At 39.7% G+C, this 14,095-nt stretch overlaps 1 protein-coding gene across 3 annotated transcripts in view; it reads right to left on the bottom strand.

The window, feature by feature from the left end:
• The window catches only part of LOC140210845 (interleukin-17 receptor B), a 29,529-nt gene that overhangs the window by 2,062 nt on the left and 13,372 nt on the right, over positions 1-14,095 (bottom strand). For all 3 annotated transcript variants that reach the window (XM_072280104.1, XM_072280107.1, XM_072280106.1), the window contains exons 7-11: positions 12,377-12,531; positions 8,390-8,464; positions 6,781-6,856; positions 3,724-3,783; positions 73-156 (exon numbers count right to left, since the gene is read on the bottom strand). In XM_072280104.1, the coding sequence (XP_072136205.1) occupies positions 73-156; positions 3,724-3,783; positions 6,781-6,856; positions 8,390-8,464; positions 12,377-12,531 (450 nt within the window). The remainder of the gene's footprint in view (positions 1-72; positions 157-3,723; positions 3,784-6,780; positions 6,857-8,389; positions 8,465-12,376; positions 12,532-14,095) is intronic.

Raw genomic sequence — 14,095 nt, 5'->3', positions numbered from 1 at the left:
TTTCACTTCAACCACAAACAAAATTTTTATAAAAACAAACTGGATCTATTTAAAATACTGTAAATAACTTACCAAGCTTTTTAATTAGAAGCACTGCAACTCCCAAAATAATGAGGATCACACACATTCCAATGATGTAAATAAGATATCCTGTGGCTATATGCAAGAAAAATGACAACATGCATTACATTGCAGAAAGCATTTGCACCTTGACAAATAATTTATTTTGATTTACTTTCACTAGTAATTCTTAAAGTAATTTTGTGAGGCTACTTCTGCTATAAAAACGGTAGCACTTAATCACAACTCTAACCTGACCAATTCTCCGATTCAGGCAAATGTCATAAACAATTTTCTTAAGTTAGCCCTATCGTTGTAAACTGGGAGGCAGCACAAATGATGGCGAGCAGAACTTCTGGGAACAATTAAATACTGCAAAGAGGTGAAGTGATTTGGCATCAAGTCAGATTCTAAGAGTTCCAAACTAAATAATCTATATTGCACTCAAAACGGAGCAAATTATATTGCTTTTTTGGATTCCTTTACATGAATTATTTCAGTAATAGAAATTTAAATGTGTACATTATTGTTAGACATATCCCACTCTCTCAGAGAGGGGATGAATATTCCCAAAAGTAAATAAAATATTTGCATTGATCTTTGGCTAAATTTGCTAAGTACTTTGACACACACAAAATGCTGAAAGAACTCAGCTGGTTAGGCACCACCTATGGAAATGAATAAACAGTCAACGTTTTGGGCTGAGATCCTTCTTCAGGACTGGAAAGGAAGGGAGAAGTGGGGGGGCAGGGAAAGAGAACTAGCTTAAAACATGATGGGTGAAGTCAGGTTAAGGGAAAGGTAAAGGGGTGGAGTAGAAGGAATCTGAGAGGAGGGTGGACCATGTGCATAAGGGAAGAAGGAGGGGCACTGGGGGGAGGTGATGGGAAGAGGTAAGAAGCCAGAGTGTGGAATAGAAGAAGAGGGAATGAGGAGGAAAAAAATTACCAGAAGGAGAAATCAATGTTCATGCCATCAAGTTAGAGGCTCCCGAGACAGAATATGAGGTGTTAGCCTCTCCACCCGGAGTATGGCTTCATCGTGGCAAAAGAGGAGGACATAGACCAACATGTTGGAATGGGAATGGTGATAGGAATTAAAATGGGTGCCCACTGGGAAATTCCACTTTTGGTGAATGGAGCAGATGTGCTCAACAAAGTGGACCCCCAACTTGTGTCAGGTCTCACCAATGCAGAGTAGACCAATGCAAGGGGAGACCCTTCCCTTTCAATCCTGAAGAAGGGTCTTGGCCAAAAACGTTGATTACTTATTCATTTCCATAGATGCTGCCTGACCTGCTGAGTTCTTCCAGCATTTTGTGTGTGTTACTCTGGATTTCCAGCATTTGTAGAATTTCTTTTCTTTTTGGTTAATACTTTGTTTCCCAAGGCCCTGTTTCAACTTGAAAGGAAAATATTTGCTTTGGGAATAAGAACTTCTTATACTGTTCCTTACCGCACTTCAGAAGTGCAGAATGGCTAATAAAGTGATGCAATTACTGTAGATTGCAATCCTGACAGTTTGCTCAGAATCAGCTTCAAAGAATTGTAGGCTGTGTGTGAGATCTTCAGATACTGGTCTAACGATAGGATAAGACAGAGCAAGATAAGAAGAGCAAAACACCACAGTAATATAGAACAAAATATTTTTTGGGTACATGGCTGAATATTTGACCTACTTATTAACGATTTTTTTTTTCCCTATTCTGTTTTAGCCATGGTGTTTACTGAGCCACTGAAGAGTAGCCTATTCTCATTTCTAAAACTGGAATTATCCTTCCCTAATTGCCTAGACATTAAATATATCACATACTGCTCAACCATCAAAGAGGAAAGTTAAAACTTCAACTACTGCTTAAAAAGTGTCAGCTCAATTGAGCTTAGTCAAAGTTCTCATCTCACTTGTGATTGTACCTAAATCGTGGGCTAGTAATTTTGTGTATGCAGTCACATCTGGAAACTTGATGAAAACAGTTTCAGGCAGTTACGAAGCATCAGCCTGTCCACCTGTCAGCTGGCACCCAGCTAACTACGACTTTCATCTGAGTACAAGTCACCAGATACTAGCAAATCAAATGGCAAATGGCATTTTCTTCTCTTCTGCCTAGAAGCTGGGTACAGCTATATTTGGTATGCAAAAGCATTTCCTTATCATTTATCCATTTGAGTGATTTCTGAATAGAATGCAGTCATACAGAAGATGAGGAATGGGTCTCTCTTCTGCAGATACATTGACAACAGTCCTTCCCCACCCCACCCCTCCCAACTCACAGCCCTTCTCATTGTAGGTATAGTGCTGCTTGGTTGCACAGATATCCTCTCAAAGGGAAGAGTGAACACACCAGGGATCTAACTCGTGATTTGGGATCAGTTCACTGCTCCAACTTTGGATCTGGAACAATGGTGGAGCAGTCTGATGACCTTTACATTTGGAGGGAACTGATCATCATCCTCAGAAGTTACACTATGCAAGAAATGAAATCAAAAATCTGACAGCGAAAGTCAGAATTATAAACAGAAAATGCTGGAAGTGCTCAGCAGGTAAGGCAGTAAAGGCAGAAGTAGAAAGTGTTACAGTTTCAGGTCACAGAGCCTTTGTCAGGGTATAGTAGGGCATACGGCAAGGTTCAGGTCATCAATGCCCTACCTCACAAGGACACTAAATCACTAGAGTGCCATAGGGATTCACAGCCAGTCACTCCCAATGTTGGTTCTGAGCAGCAGTCTTGGTTAAGAACCGTGTGGTTCAACGAGTTTACTTTTGTGGGCCTGGGTACTGTGATGAAGATACAGGACATTTCATGTCACCTTTTTAGCAATGCTTTCTAGCCACCAATAATGTTGAACTATTGTCCAAAGGGTTGAGGAATGTAGCTGATTTAAAACAGGATTGTTTGATGTCCATTGAAATAAGATTTCTCAAGGGTCTTAATGCTACACTCAGTCAAGTAGTATCTCAACTGACATACCCATTAAGTAGTTTTCTCAGGACCCAAATAACTTATTGCCAGTTTAACAGGAGTCTGTGGACTTGGAAAATGTAATGAACAACCTGTAGTGCAATATGAAGTCCATCAGGTCTCTTGGTGTTAGGAGGGTTTACCTTTAAATTGGGAGAAAAGCATTAAATTAGCAGAACAAAGACCTGGTTGTAAAAAGGTTGTTCCACAACAGTTACAAATGGGGCTTAAAGGTTCAATTTATGTCAGGAAGGCCAGAAATTAGCCCTGCTTGATGACTTATGGGTTAGCATGGTTGCATGCACAATGGGTAAAATTAATTTGTGTGCCATTAGTACCTGAGAAATGTACACTAATTAATCCAGATCCTGGGCTTATATTCGCTGTGGACAGTCGGCAAAAGTGTCATTTTTTCAATTATTAGTCTAATGTAAAATAATCCTTTATTCGTCACCCCCCGACATCAATATCATAAATTGTGGCTGAGTTTGCAAAATTTTCAGGGCTGCCTCTGCACTGTTACAACTTCGTTCACAGAAGCAGAAGGACATTGGCAGACCGGAAGCAGATCTGAGTAAGTTCCTAGCCATGAGTTCACCGGACCAGAACAACTCTTCAGGCTTTTACTGGGCTTTTAAGTGTCAGAGAATACAATTTCTAATTCTTGTAAGAAAAGTTTAGATAATTAATTGTGTCACTCTTACCGTTATTAAATTTCTCTTCAAACTTTAGCGCTCCACTAACTTGGCTTGCTATTTTGTTTTCTGGAAATAAAACCATTAAAATGCCATGCATACTTCAGAAAAGAATCCAAGAATTTATCATTTTAGAAAAAAGATGGAATCATTTTTGAATTAAAACTTTATAATTCCTGATTGGACTTTCCTGCTGAAGGGTCTGGGCCCAAAAAGTCAAATGTACTCTTTTCCATTGATGCTACCTGGCCTGCTGAGTTCCTCCAGCATTTTGCATATGTTAGCTTAATAAGTAAGATTTCTATTTGTAAGTGCCTACTGTTTGTGAAACTGGTCATATAGCTGCATTCAAGTATTTTGTCTTCTGGGATCTCTTTTGTTTGAGATGTATATGAATGATTTGGTCAAAAATATAGGTGAGTTAATTAACAGATGACACAAAAATTGATGGCATTGTGGTTAACGAGGAATGTTGTCAGACTTCAGCAGGATATAGACCAGTTAGAAATATGGGCAGAGAAATGGCAGATGGAATTAAATCCATACAAGTGTGAGGTCTTGAAATTTTGGTGGGTCGAATGTAAGAGGAAAGCATACTGTAAATGGTAGGACCCATAGGAGCTTTAAATACAGAAGGATCATAAGGGTAAGTTCACAGCTCCCTGGAAGAGGCAGCACAAGTAGGTAGAGTGCTAAAGGTGTTTGGCATTTGTTGGTGCTGAGTATAAAAAGGTCACATTGCAGCTGTATAAAATAATTAGGGCACATTTAGAATATTATTTGTAGTTCAGAACAGTACATTACAGTAAGGATGTGAAGGCTTTGGAGAATGTGCAGAAGCTGTTTTATCAGGTTGTTGCTGAATTAATCTGTATGAGCTAGAGGGAGAGGTTGCACAAGCTTAAATTGTTTTTCACTTAACCTTCAGAGGCTGAGAGGAGGCTTAAATGAAGTGTGTAAAATGACGAAAGGCCTTTCTGTAAGAACAATTATGTTTTATGTATTGTGCAGAATGAGGGAGTGAAAGTTTATGTATAAATGCATATCAGACGGTGAGTCAAAATTGTTTTTTCTTTATATCACTGTTAGTGGGCATGTACTGTCCTGCGTGCAGTTGTGTAGTATAAGGTCTGATAAACTCTATGAAATCATGTTAAATGCATGACACATTAAATAAGCAGTTTTTAAGAATAGGAGGTAACAACCCTTGATTCTAATCTTCCTCAGCACCCATTTAATTTCTTATGAAATGGAGTAATCATTGTCTCAGTGAGATTACCCTAGACTGGCTGTAGACTTCTATCTAAGTTACTCTGCTTAAATGTTGCAAGCAAATAATCTCCCCGAAGAAAGGAATTAATAATTAAGCTCATAATTACAAAATACCTACGTATACATATTTTGCATACATGCCTCAAGTTTCTACATTCTTTAATACTCAGGGAGTATTGTGAGCAGTTTTGACCCCCTTATCTAAGAAAGGATGTGCTGACATTGGAAAGAGTTCAAAGGAGGTTCACAAAATGATTCCAAGATTTAAAAGCTGGTCATATGAAGAGCGTTTGATGGTTCTGCGCCTCTACTCACTGGAATTCAGAAGAATGAGGGGGGATCTCATTGTAACCTATCAAATGTTTAAAGGTCTTGGGAGAGTGGATGTGTATAAGCTGCTTCCTACAGTGGGGGAGTCCAAGACCAGAACACACAGCCTCAGAATAGAGGGGTATTCTTTTAGAACAGATGAGGAAGAATTTTATTAGACAATGGTGAATATGTGGAATTTCCCTCTGCCATCCAATTCCTAAATGGACATTGAATCTTTGGACACTACCTCACTTTTTTTTAATATACAGTATTTCTGTTTTTGCACATTTTTTAATCTATTCAATATACGTAATTGATTTGTTCATTTATTATTATTATTTTTTTCTCTCTGCTAGATTATGTATTGCATTGAACTGCTGCTGCTAAGTTAACAAATTTCACATCACATGCCGGTGTTAATAAACCTGATTCTGAATTCGTTGCCACAGGCAGCAGTGAAGGCGAAGTCATTGGGTACTTTTAAGACTTCTAAGAAGTTGATAGATCCTTGATTAGTTAGGGCTTGAACGGATGGGGGAGAAGACAGGAGATTGGGGCTGATAGGGAAAGTGGATCACCCATGATGAAATGACGGAGGGAACTCTATCAACCAAATGACCTAATGCTGCTCCTGTATCTTATGGTTTTTATATTAGTCATGGAGGTGCATGTAGATTAACCAGAATAATGATAGGACTTAAAGCTTTAAATTATTACGGCAGCTGGTACAAATTTTGCTTGCATTCCCATCATATTGAAAGATTGCAGTGTGGTCTAATAGAGATATTGAAAGAATTAATAGATAAATTCTATAGACAAAGTAACTATGTTCCCTACAGGGGTGATCAAAACCAGAGAGCTGGCCCTTTCAAGCATAAGTTTGGGGAACATATTGACCCTCAAAAATAATATAAATGCGGAACAGTTGCTCAGCGGTTGTGAATATTCATTCAAATGAAGTTTTAATTACTTTATAGATTTTTGTCAAAAGACAGGTTGCACAGGAGCATCAAGGGGTTGAGATGAAAATGTAATGTGATGTGTGGGTGGGAATACTGAATGGTTGGCATTAATTCCAGGTTACAGTAAAATCACTGAACAGGAATTGAAGATATGTGTTGAGGACATCAATAATTATTTATTTTTTCTTAACAAAAACTATGAAGGAAAACAAATCTAGTTATTGTTTTTGAAATTCCAAAGTCAGAACATTATTAGAATGAACTAACAAAAGGCTGTATCACATTCTTTGCTTGATGAAGAATATCTCATTCTAATTTGGTAACTAATTTCCCCCATTTTCAAAATTATTCTGGTAAATCTTTTCTGCAACCTCCCTAGAATATGCAGTGACCAGAGTTTTCTCTTAGTTGGACATAACTTTGCTTTTCGACAAAAGTGGTGTAGATGTGGCTGTTGAACTAAATACAGCTGTTCACAGTGGAGTGATTTTGAATAACAAAAATAATGGGAAAAGCTTACCATTTGTTTTGCAGTGTTGAAGCACTACTGTATGTTTCTTACAAGAAGGGTAACATTCACTGAAGTATGGCCTAATCTAAAATTAACAGCAATAAGTATCTTATTTACACATTCAGCAATGCCGTAAAGAAATTTCAAAATGCAAATATATTAGAAACTTTCAAAATTGAAATGTTCAAAAATAAAACATACTAATGACTAGAAATTTGCAAAAACACAATGTCACTCCACGCTTTAGTAAGGGAGGGAGGCAAAAGAAAGGAAATTATGGACAAACTAGCCTGATTTCGGTGGTTGGGAAAATGTTCAAGACCACTGTTAGGGTGAGGTTTCTGGGTAGTTGGGGGCACATGATAAAATAGGCCAAAGTCAGTATGGTTTCCTTAAGAGGATACGTTGCCTGACAAATCTGTTGGAATTCTTTGAGGAAATAACAGGCAAGATAGACAAAGTAAAGTCAGTGGATGCTGTTTACTTGGGTTTTCAGAAGCCCTTTGACAAGGTACCACACATGAGTTTGCTTAATAAGAGCCCATGATAATGCAGGAAGGCATGGACAGATACTGACTGGCAGGAGGCAAAGAGTGGGAATAAAGTGCTTTTTCTGGTTGGCTGCCAGTGGCTGGTGATGTTCCTTAGAGGTGTATGTTGTAACTACTATTTTTCATATTATATATCACTGAGTTTTGGATGATGGAAATGATGGCTTTGTGGCCAAGTATGAAAACAATGTGAAGACAAGTGGAGCGGCAGGTGGTGTTGAGGAAGCAGAGAGTCTGCAGAAGGATTTAGATTGGAAGAATGGGCAAAGAAGTGGCGTAGAATATAGTGTAGGGATGTGTATGGTCATACACTTTGCTAGAGGAAATAAAGGCATAGGCTATTTTCTAAACGGGGAGAAAATTCAGAAATCAGGTGTAAATGGACTTGGGAGTCCTTGTACAGGATTCCTTAAAGGTTAACTTGTAGGTTGAATTGGTGGTAGAGAAGGCAAATGAAATGTTAGCATTCATTTTGAGAGGACTAGAATATAAAAGTAAGGATGTAATGCTGAGGCTTTATAAGGCATTGGTTGGTCTGCACTTGGATTATTATGAGCAGGTTTGAGTCCCTTATCTAAGAAAAGATGTGCTGGCATTTGAGAGGCTCCGGAGGAAGCTCATGAGAATAATTTTGAGTATGAAGGGGTTAACATATGAGGAGTGTTTGATGGCTCCAGCCCTATAATTGCTGGAGTTTAGAAGATCTCAATGATCTATCAAATATTGAAAGGCCTAGATAAAGTGGAGAGGATGTTTGCTATAGTGGGGGAGTGTCGGCCCACAAGGCACAGCCTCAGAGTAAAGGGGCGCCCTTTTAGAACAGACAAGGACACGTTTATTTAGCCAGAGGTGGTAAATCTGTGGAATTGATTGCCACAGACAGCTATGGAAGCCAAGTATATTTAAGGCAGAGGTTTATAAGTTCTTAATTAGTAAAGGCATCAAAGGTTACAGGGAGCAGGATGGAGAATAGGGTTAATGGAGAATGGAGGATAAATCAGCCGTGATTGAATGGCCTAATTCTGCATCTGTTCTTATGGTTTTATAGTCTAATGAGTTTTACTTACTTTTACACAAATATTTTCCGAAAGATCCAATACATCATTCCTCACAAATGTAATAGAAATTCTTGAGCCATTTTTCTGAATGGAAGGAAAGATTTTAATTATTAGACAATTTGTCTATTTGTAGTCACAACATTAATGGTTCTATTGTTCTGATTTGAAACTGTTTTTGTCCAATGAATTTTTAAGCTCTTTCTGGCACTATTTCAATAATGAAAGTAAATACCTGTACATCCTGTTACATATTTTGTAAAAAAATGTAGATAAACAACTAGTCACCTGACCAACGAGGCAGTCAAAATCTGATGAATCATCAGGAAATAATACTTTATACTACTAATCACCACACATCAGTTAGAAAGAACTGACAAAATCGCGAAAATTTCTTGAGAAAAACAAAATTTGTTTCAATGTGTATTCAAAGAGAAAGATAGGCCTGAATCTGCAAAACCTGGCAAATCAGCTATTTCTTGGCTGTGCCTTACTCAATTTGTCTATAAAATCAACTTGAATAAACAGATGAACAAGTGAATATGTTCATATGTTTTAAGATGAATTCCAACTGTCTTCAGTAAGTGTGGGCATTCATATTGAGCTTTAAGAAATTGGAACGGATTATGACACCTAAAGTGATCCCAGCTGTGACAAATTTGGAGATTTAATTGAGGGCTTAGGTTATTAACCCTGGACACTGACATCAAGCCTGAAGAGATCTGTGATCCAAACACAGAAGACCCTGGGTACTCAAGCCTAACAATGACCCTGAACACTGAAGGCAGGTCTGTGGCTGTACACTTTGAGGAAAATGGTCAGCAGGCCATTTCCCAGGCACATAATCGAACAAGAATTAGACACTTAACCATATAAATGGCTGAAAAAGGTTGGATGGTGGTAATCTGAAATGAAATTCTCATCCTATCAGCAACATCAATAAAATCAAGTTAACATTTTAGGTTGACGACATTAGGGAGCGGATTAAAATTTTATCTTGAGCTATGATGCAAAATAGGCCCTTCTGGCACTTCAAGCTGCTCCAGCTAGCAACCCCCTATTTAACCCTAGCCTAATCACGGGACAATTTACAATAAACAGTTAACCTACTAAACGGTACATTTTTGGACCGTGGGAGGAAACCGGAGACCCAGAGAAAATCCACACATTCCACGATGAGGATGTATAGACTCCTTACAGATGACATCGAAATTGAAAAATCTGAGTCGGAGAACTGATTCATTGGTTACATGGCCTTCTCCAAAGAAGTTCTTTGCAACACTGAAAGAAATAACTACGGGATCCATTCAGTCGCATTTGGTTTTATCGTTGCTGAAGACTGGACAATTGTGTGAGCAATTGAGTCATTGAGCTGCCTTACTCAAACTGATGGTGCTACCAGTTGACTTAAATCAAATCTAATAATGGGTCAACTTCTTCTGCCTGTGCAAGCCTGTTGCAAGTAAAAAGTCTAAGCAGCCACTGGAACAGCACCCACTTCACCTAGGTCTACCAGAACAGGACCCTCTATTACCAGAGCCACGTGGAGACAAGTTGCAGAGTCAATGTTGAAACAGTAACAACTGTAAGCTTAAAAATCCAAAATGGGGAGCTTACCTGCCTATCTTTAAGAGCCTTCACACTCATCCTGTTTTACTCTGTGGCCAGATATTTTTGCCCGCTTTGGAAAGACTGGCCATGCAAAGAACATAAGAAATAGGAGCAGGAGTCGGCCATCTGGCCCGTTGAGCCTGCTCTGCCATTCAATAAGATGCTGATCTAGCCATGACTCATCTCCACCTACCTCCCTCTTCCCCATAACCCTTAATTCCACTACTATGCAAATATCTATCCAACCTTGTCTTAAGTATATTTACTGAGGTAGCGTCCACTGCTTCATTGGGCAGAGAAAATCTACACAGGATTCCAGAGGGCCTAACTGGCCTAGGAAGCCATTCAGTTGCATCACAACTGATACATGCAAACAGGGAAAAGGATAAGGCTGATCTTGGTCTTGACCAAGGCACCAAATTTAGGCAAGACAAAGCTGCTCCAGTCCACACAACCCTGGGAAAAGAACATGTATGAACTGGGGTCTAAGTTGAAATAGCCATCCAGAGAAAAGTTACGCAACAATTCTCACAATCCCTGAGCACACCTTGAACCACTAGCACAACAAATGCACCAATGGTGGAGGAACACCTGTGAGATCCCTCAATATTGCCTCCCAAGTCCATGAGTTCTCATGGTATCGGATAAAAAATGGGTGAGGAAACCTCTTCCTGATTATTACTGTTACCTACCCCGTAACTGGGTTGCCAAACCAGCAGAAATGGATCACTCAGTTGGAGTCTGGATTACTAGAACTAAGAAAGGTTTATTAAAGAAACCAGCAACACAGTAATCGAAAGGATAATAAATGCAACAATTCAGCAATGATAAACACATATGTGCACAGAATTAAGATAACAGCATCAATCAAGCTCTATCGTTGTCTAGGGGTAAATGACCAATTTCAAAGTGACACAAAGTTCAGTCCAATTTAGTTCAGTTCGCAGTAATCGTTGCCATGGCGATGGACAATGTGGGAGGAGGGAGAGAGAGAACGAGAACGACTGATCATTCAAAACGGCTTCCACTCACAGACCGGCGATATTGCTCACAAGCAGCTTTCGGGCGAGTCCTTTGTGATGTCAGCTGAGGTCACCGACTGTGACCCCTCCTCCAGATGCGGTCGATCCTCTGCAGTGAACCCGGCACCCAAGCGAGGGTGGACACACACCGGCTTCCCGCTGATTGTACCTTTCCACCCTGTGCGTTTAAGGCTGATCCCCCGATCAGCCGTCCAAGAGCTTCCCACCGACTCGTGAGAGGCGCACCGCTTCCAGGGTCTCGTTACCTCGAGTGTCGTGTGTGTCCTGCCTTAGCGAACCTGTCCCGTTTTATCCCCCTGCTGGGGTATCGCCTGTCCATCACTTCAAACAGTTCAGGGTTCAAAGGGGGAGCCGCTCTAGACAGCTCTGTCTCCCGTCCCTTCATTACACATCTCCAGATGCTGCTACATTGTTCCTTATCTCTCCTTCCCCTGAGGACAGGTGGCAGACCAACTGCTGATGCCACTGATGCTAGCCCAGGCCAGCAAACATCTTAATGTATGTGTATTCTCGTCACATTACCAATTGTCTTAATTTAGCTGATGAATCAGTGCATCTCCATATTGAGTGACACCGGGAAAAATAACAATGAAAGCAGCACCAGCAAAGAATGTACCCTGAAGTGGGCTTCGATGGCCAACACCAAGACTGGCTCAGGAGCACCATGCTGACAGGGCTGGCCAAGAACTCTTTGATGCCAGACTGAGCCTGCAGCAGATTGTCCGTAAATAAACACAAAGGATAACTCATCCTCGCTAATTAACCTGTTCAGACATATCTGTCATGACAACATTGGAAGATCATCTGCCTGAAACATTAATCCCTCCACAGAATCTGCATAGACCATACTTGTTTCAGATTTCCAGGAAGTGTAAGCTACCCCTTGTAAAGTTAATGTTTCTTGCCAGCCAGTATTCATGACTGTTATTTGATTATTTTCAGGTGGACACAGCTACTTATGGATGTAGAAGTTCATTGCTGCACAGGGTGCTATTGAAACTACACTCGAACAAAGACAGCAAATGATGATCAAAGTGATGGTTTTGAATAGGCTAGGACATAGCCCCTCTTCGAAATGGTAGAAAATTTGTACAAAACTTGATTTTGCCATTGGAAGCAGTCTAAACAAATCAGAACGTGAAGCAAGTTGGATTTGAAATTCTCACAGCTTGTTGGTAAAAGAGAATGTCATTTTAAATGAAAGGAACTGAATGCCATAAAAAAAGTAAAAGCAAAAGATGTGAGGAAGCAAAGATCACATGGAGGAATCAGTATAAATTCTTTTGGTATACTGAATTACAATATTTGGTGAATAGTTTTTACTAATATAGATTAGTTTTCATACCTGAGGGATAATGGTTCGATTAAGGCTTGGTGGAAAAGATTTATTGCACATGAATAGCTTAACATCATACTCAAATGCAATGGCACTGGTGGTAAAATTGATCACCACATCATTATTGACCAGGCACGCAGTTATATTTGGCTTCCAGTGGACATCTATAAAAACAAAAGCGATAAATAAAGTAATACTGTGCAAACTTATTCCATCTAAACATTCTGACTAAATGTTCAGAAGAATGCCGTTTCAAAACAAAAAATCAAAACAATTGTTACTCTGGAATCAACTGATTTGACCAGCCACCAGGTGAACTTAACCATGTTGATTGTTCTTTGAACGCAAGACAATAAAACATAGGAGCAGAATTAGTCTGCTCTGCAATGGGAAAATGGGTGTATGAGTGGGGTGAGCTCAATTGCTGCTGCACGGAGGAAGCATGAACATCGTTGTTCCTTTTCGAGCCTTGTGGCACATCAGGCAGCATTTTTGCTATTTCCATAGCCATTTGTTTTTATTTTTCAGGCCAAGTTGCTAGCTCGACGGTCAGCCCAGCACAGATGGAAAGCATACAAGTAGCCAGCTGGATTTGAACTCGGGAGCACTCACCTCAAAGTCCAGTGCTGATGCCACTACATCTCCGGCCAGCTAGAGCATGAACATAATAAACCATCTTTCCCTTTTCCGTGCTGCTGTTAGCATCATAATTCAAAAACTTCTATGGAGCATAACTGGTCATGTGATTTCACTACATTTTTATGAGCTGAAATCAACTAATTACATGGAGAGTAAATTTCCGCTTATCTATTGATGAACAAATCATCACGAAAACCAATACAAATTTGGTATCATTCATTCATTTCCATTGTTCCAAGGCATTCTCAGGCATAATCACTAAAAGTATAACAAGAATACAAGAAAATAGGACCAGGAGTAGGTTACCAGGTCCGTCAAGCAAGCCTCACCCCCCCCCATTCAATGTGATCATGAATGATCCAGGCTGTTGTCTCAACTCTTCTTCTGTCAGTTCCCCATAACTATATAAAATGATCTGGCCTCCAATACCTTTTTGGGCAGAGAATTCCAGACTTTCCCTGCTCTCTAAAGAAAGAAGTTTCTGTGCACCTCATTTCTATCTGACCATCACCCTATTTTGTAAGTATTTGCTCTCGTTCTCGTCTCTCCCACCAGTGAAAATATCTCAACATTTAACCTGTCAAGTCTCCTGAAGACATTACACGTATGTCCAAATAAGTTCACCTTTCATTCTTCTAAATTCAGGATCAGAATCAGATTTAATATCAGCGGCATATGTCATGAAATCTGTTAACTTTACAGTAGTAGTACTATAAAATACATAATAAATAAATATGGAGGAAAAAACTGAGTTACATGAAGTATATATATGTCCATTAAATAGTTAAGTTAAAATAAGTGGTGTAAAATAACAGAAATAAAAATAGTAGTGAGGTAATATTCATGGGTTCAATGTCTATTCAGAAATTGGATGGAAGAAGGGAAGAAACAGTTACTGAATCACCGGGTGTGTGCCTACGGGCTTCTGTACCTCCTTTGCGACGGTAATAGTTTGAAGGGGGCATGTCCTGGGTGGTGGGGATCCTTAATGATGGGCATCACCTTCCTAAGGCACCACTCCTTGAGGATGTCTTGGATACTATGGAGGCTGGTACCCATGATGGAACTGACTACATTCTGAGGAATACA

This window comes from Mobula birostris, chromosome 16 (assembly GCF_030028105.1).
Source record: "Mobula birostris isolate sMobBir1 chromosome 16, sMobBir1.hap1, whole genome shotgun sequence".
In the NCBI taxonomy this organism is placed as follows: domain Eukaryota; kingdom Metazoa; phylum Chordata; class Chondrichthyes; order Myliobatiformes; family Myliobatidae; genus Mobula; species Mobula birostris.
This window is presented reverse-complemented; position numbering and strand designations above follow the sequence as displayed.